This window comes from Typopeltis vanoorti, chromosome 14 (assembly GCF_054136105.1).
Source record: "Typopeltis vanoorti isolate ZY-2024b chromosome 14, IOZ_Tvanoo_1.0, whole genome shotgun sequence".
Classification (NCBI taxonomy): Eukaryota; Metazoa; Arthropoda; class Arachnida; order Uropygi; family Thelyphonidae; genus Typopeltis; species Typopeltis vanoorti.
In genome coordinates this window covers 30964514-30970513 of record NC_143562.1, presented here as the reverse complement: position 1 = coordinate 30970513, position 6000 = coordinate 30964514, and the positions used below count along the sequence as shown (strand labels likewise).

The 6000-nt window shown below is 37.4% G+C and overlaps 1 protein-coding gene across 1 annotated transcript in view; it reads left to right on the top strand.

Annotated features, from left to right (window-relative positions):
• The first annotated feature begins 488 nt into the window (after nt 1–488).
• Nucleotides 489–6000, top strand: part of LOC150099336 (calcium uniporter protein, mitochondrial-like) — a 203720-nt gene continuing 198208 nt past the window's right edge. Inside the window, exon 1 of the mRNA XM_090403759.1 lies at nt 489–782. Within this exon, the coding sequence (XP_090259885.1) occupies nt 693–782 (90 nt within the window). The 5' untranslated portion in view covers nt 489–692. The remainder of the gene's footprint in view (nt 783–6000) is intronic.

The following is a 6000-nucleotide window of genomic DNA, read 5'->3' as shown; positions in this document are numbered from 1 at the left end:
CTGAATGATTTTATAAATAACCGACACGGCGTAATATATTCTGTTTATGGCGTGATTTACAGAGAACGGTAAAACTCAATATCAAATAAGTCATAAATAGTGACGCATTATTTTGAAATAAATTTAATTAGGTATAAGATAGATGGCGCTGCATCATACTACTTATTTGTTTATGAAACGAACATAGTCAATTTTTTGAGTTTCGTCATGCAAAATTCCAGCTGATTGTAATTAGTGTAATGAACTAATTACAATCAGCTATGACGTCAGACGTTTTTTAATTCTTTTTCGTCCCTTTTTTTTATCCTTAAAATTTTCCTGCTGAATTTATAATTCCGATGTTCTAATGTTCTCGTATCCTAAATGGTCTTCGAAAACAGCAAAAGATGGCGCCACCAATAAAGCGTACATAACAATTCTTAAAAAGCACGATTTCTTATATCAATGTTACAAAGAAATAGTTTCTTTTATACAATGGAGTAGTTTTCTTAGCGTAGCGTTTTGTGACCCCCACTGACTTCCAACTGTGCTTACTCTAAGTAACGTAACCTACAACATTCGCTCTATAGGAATGAGAAGGTGACGTCATGTGCTTCAACCAATCGGATATCTTTATGGTTGTCACGACGCAGTGTTGGTGTGTATTGCTGAAGCACGCGGCACTATGACAGTACTGAGGCGGCTGCACAGAGATGATGGCGATGCGACGGGTCGACTTAGTGGGGTGTGGTTTAGTGAACTGGAGGCGGGGGACCAGAATGAAAGGGTTGCTAAAGGAAAAGGTAAGTGTGTAACAGATTGCGTGTATTTTCTTAAATGTGCTTTATCTTAAGGACGAGTGCAAGAATCTTCCAAGAAAGGGATTAACAATGTCTTCTGCGTGCTCCTCTTCCATCCTCCAGCTGGCTAACATGTTCCGTTCTTACGTTTTAAGGGGGATTTAGCCAATCAGGGGTCTCATCCAATAAGCAGTGGAATCCTCCTAAAATCTCTTGTTGATAGGATTCTTCTTAGGCCCATTTTCGGTGTGAATGTACGAAGAATGAAGGAGGAGAGGAGAGTGAGAGAGAGATCCGGGTTAGACGCAAGTCTCAACCCGGTTTTGCAAGTGGAGAATTATGGGATTCCTAGAAGATCGGCTGATGTGTGTTTTCTTCTTCTTTTTCTTGGAGTTCGGTGATGGTGGATCGTGGACTTTCTGGATTCGTTGTCTTTTTCTTTTTTTTTTTCTTTGCGGGGCTCCTATGACGACAGTGTCGTACAACTTCTGCCACTCTGTCAGATGACATAACTGTGCCGTTCACAGCTGGGCCTACAGTCACACCAACCAACCAAAATATTGATTTGCCGTGCCGTCGAGTGTGTGTTTGAACAGTAAGCTGCTGGTTTCCGCTCGTAGGGGGTGGGCACCGGTGGAAATTAATTATTGCGTTCTTGGACGACTTCCTGCGAGCACTGCCGAAGTTCCGAGGAAATTTGTGCGGAGACCTGCCTACTTCCTACGTGCCTCTCCAGATACGACCGTAATTATGAAACTGCGTGTCGTTTTTAACTCCACTGGGCCGTTCGTAATTCACTGCCGCCAACCGTCATGCCGAACAGCACATCAGGATAATTCCCGAGTGTGGTTAGTGAAGAAGGACGCAGATAAAGAGCTTGTCGATAGGATCCCCTCACCTGTTTATGTGATCAACACTCCGACACCATGGAAACCAATGCGTGCAAATTGATGTAAACAGCCTGACCCATATACATAATATCGCTTTCGGCAGTTTAGGCGAATGTCTTTATTCTTAGGTGCATGTTGTTGCTAAGACATTGGCAAACCAACTTCCAGTATAAGACAGGTTAGGGATTATGATGAGTGGCAGGAGTCCGCCGATGGATTAACTCTTCTGGATTAGATTTCTCTCTCTCTCTCTCTCTCTCTCTCTCTCTCTCTCGTTGATGTGTGTGTGTGTGTGTGTGTGTGTGTGTGTGTGTGTGTGTGTGTGTGTGTGTGTGTGTGTGTGTGTGTGTGTGTGTGTGTGTGTGTGTGTGTGTGTGTGTGTGAAGGCATTCCTGGGTGCTGCAGAGACAAAGTTAATCAATGAAAGATAATCAGTAGCTAAATCCTGGATTAAGTCATAAAAGAAGAAAAGCTATATAATTTTTAAAACCCTACATGTGTTATAAAGATGAAAATGCTTATACAGAAAATACAGATTAGGGAAGCGTTTTTGAAATTTTTATTTATGTATGCAAATAATTTTTAATGATGTTTACATTGTAATTTATGGCGACGTTAAGATCCTCGATTTCATTTTTTTTCCTCCCTGTTAAATAAAATACGGATATAAGAGTACGAAAAGATATTGCAAAATGCTAGGAAAATTAAAATTCCGTGAGAGAAAGATTTCGGAAAGAAACTTAAAAAAATAAAAGAAAATAAATTCTAAATAGAAAATGCAAATATGATCAATAAACAGAAATCCGAACCACATTCAAACAACCCAACTAAATTCCTTGTAAGTTTCATTAAGGAAATACCGTGAGCAGACATATTACTAACTATTATAATAGTTAACGGAATTAACTCACGTAAATTATTTCTTTATTCGTCGAATTTTCACCTGAGTATCACAGGCATCATCAGTGCAGGTACAAGGCTAATTAAACAATAACTGTTATATTCACAAAGCGTCACCTAAGTAGCTAAGGTTAAATTTCCTAAATTTATTTAATTATTATTATTATTTATTTATTTTATTTTTTAAATTATTTAGTTATTTAATTATTAAATAATAATTATTTAATTATTCAATTATAATAATTTAAATTATATGTGTGTGTGTGTGTGTGTGTGTGTGTGTGTGTGTGTGTGTGTGTGTGTGTGTGTGTGTGTGTACAATTATATGTTAGGAAAGATTCTGCTTTATAAAGTACTATCTCCCACAAGGGAGAAAGACGTAGACCATCGGATCTGTTTAGGTTAGAGGAGTGAAGTAATGTTTCACATGTTTCTTTGTATAGTCGTTCCATTAGGAACCGACTTTTGTGAATGACTTTTGTCTTGTTCACTTAACTCTATGTCTGGTGTTAATGGCATGTTCTGCAATTCCAGACTGTTCTGGTTCAAGGTACTGGATGTACGACTTCTAACCGAACCTGAGCAGATCAGATCTTCCTGTTTGTCCGAAATATGATAATCCACACGAGCAGGGAATCTGGTGGACACCTGGATAGCTGAGATGTGGGAGCTTGTCCTTTGGAGACATTAGGAATGTGGAGATTTTTCTGATGGGTCGAAAAGCCACACAGATATTTAGTGGTTTTAGCACCTTAGCTATGCGTTCACTAACCCCATGTACACAGGGGATAGGTATACGTATAGGTTCTTCTGTACTTGAAGAGGATGCTGGAGCACGACTAGTTAAAGCTCTTTTTATGAAGGACTTCTTATAGCCATTGGATATGAAGGAGGAATTAATATGCTGTAATTCTTTTTGTAAAAGTTCTTCTGAAGAACAAAAGGAGTGGGTTCTATGAACTAGTGTTTTTATAGTACCTGCCTTTTGGCTGGGATGGTGATGTGATTCAGCGTGGATATACTGGCCTATTTGAGTCTCTTTCCTATAGACTGTGAATTATAGGTTACCATTTAGTTGGCGAAGAATCAAGAGGTCTAGAGAGGCTAACTGCTTATTTACATCTACTTCTAGGATGAACTCGATCCTTGGATGAAGAGCATTAATTTTTGAGAGAAACTGTTGTAGTTCTTCTGAGGTGCCCTTCCATATGGCAAAAATGTCGTCCACATATCTGAACCAAATGTTAGGTCTGGGTGTAATGCTGTCAAGGATACGCTGTTCGAAATGCTCCATGAAGTAGTTGGCAATAGCAGGAGATATTGGATTACCCATTGCTGTCCCTTCGATTTGTTAGTATAACTGGTTTTTGAAGGAAAAATAACCGGACTTTATTACAAATTCAAATAATTTGACAATGTCTGGAGGAAATTCTTGGTGTAGTAATTCTGTGCTGTCCGCCAACGGAACATTCGTAAATAGCTTTATAGGTACTATAAAAATAGCTTTTATAGGTACTTCAGAAGAACTTTTACAAAAGGAATTACAGTATATTAATTCCTCCTTCATATCCAATGGCTATAAGAAGTCCTTCATAAAAAGAGCTTTAAGTAGTCGTTCTCCAGCATCTTCTTCAAGTACAAAAGAACCTACACGTATACCTATCCCCTATGTACATGGGGTTAGTGAACGCATAGCTAAGGTGCAAAAACCACTAAATATCTGTGTGGCTTTTCGACCCATCAGAAAAATCTCTATATAAAAATCACACATATATATATATATATATATATAATTGAATAATTAAATAATTATTATTTAATAATTAAATAACTGAATAATTAAATTTAAATAATTAAAGATAAATAAATAATAATAATAATTAAATAAATTTAGGAAATTTAACCTTAGCTACTTAGGTGGCTTTGTGAATATAACAGTTATTGTTTAATTAGTCTTGTACCTGCACTGATTGTGCCTGTGATGCTCAGGTGAAGATTCTACGAATAAAGAATCATTTACGTGGGTTACTTCCGTTATTATATTCATTGTATCGTCCATTGAAACCCAAACACGGCTGCTTGAGGTACCTGGCTGTTCGAACAACGTCAGAAATATCCAGGGCCTCAGTCATATATCAGTTCTGCAGATCCAAACGCAACCGTTTACTAAATCACTGATGGTATGACAACATTGAGAGGAAGATACTCGGATCCACGGATATTAACTGTGCATCTCAGTCAGTGGCGTACCCAGAGGGGGACCAAAGGGTCTTGGCACCCCTAAAGAAAAAGGAAATAAATCACTAGAAAATTTTCCAAAAAATCTTTTCCTAATTAAAATTATTATTATTTTTAATTTATGTTGTGTCGTGTCTTCTATTTCTATACTACTTATGAATTAGCGATCATTGCAGATGCTCAGTCATAGGTCGTATTCTCAAATCGTCTACTCAACCTCTTCCCCCCCCCCCCCCCCCCCGATTAAATCCCAAGTATGCCACTGAAAATCTCAACAACTTATAAGACTGTTATTCAACTGAAGTTCAACTATAGCGAACGCAAGACCACCCCGCATATGCATTCAATACCAGAACAGTTGCAAATGACATACCATTTTTAATATGCTGGCATTTATTATATTTCTTCTTATTATTTTTATTGCATTGTTTGTCTTTGAATCTTTTTTTTTTCTTTTGTTTTTTGTGTACCAGACGAAAGTCTCTAAAATAGATAATATGCTGTTCATTGTTACATAACAAACGGTATATTATTCAGACTTTAGTAGGCACTGTTTAATTCGTTAGAAAAGCGCTAATTTGATATACCTATCTTATAATAATCCAGAGTCAAAACACTGTACCTATTTACTCCAGTGGAGTTTTTTTCCCCTTCTTCCAAACTGTATGAAAGTCAATGCAATGTATTTTTTGCAATATCTTCAACCGTTTTTAACAAACAGAATGATTCTCAGCTACTAAAATTCGATTTACTGAGCTACAGATCTTTCAAATCATGGCAAGAAAATGTTATTGAAGATCTATTTATAATATTTGACATCATCGGGTTACTTCGATTTTATCCTCCCCTCTTCGTTCTTTCCCTCCAACTTTGATTGTGTTATGTTTAGGGAAGAAAGAGGTTGACCGATTTCGACTGGGGATTGGTATAAATGGAAATACTTCATCAAAGGACGCCAAGTACGCTGGTTAAATACAGAGAGAGAGAGATCGAAGATATGCAATGAGTCATTGAGAGCCTAGTTAAAGTGTAAATGTTTTTCTTTAGAAAGTATTGGTTTTCTAAACAAGCTTCGAGTTTGTTTAGAAACATCGTATCCTAAGCGGAGAGAGAAAAAGACACACACACACACACACACACACACACACACACACACACACACACAAGCCAGTACTATTTTGGCTGTTCCAATA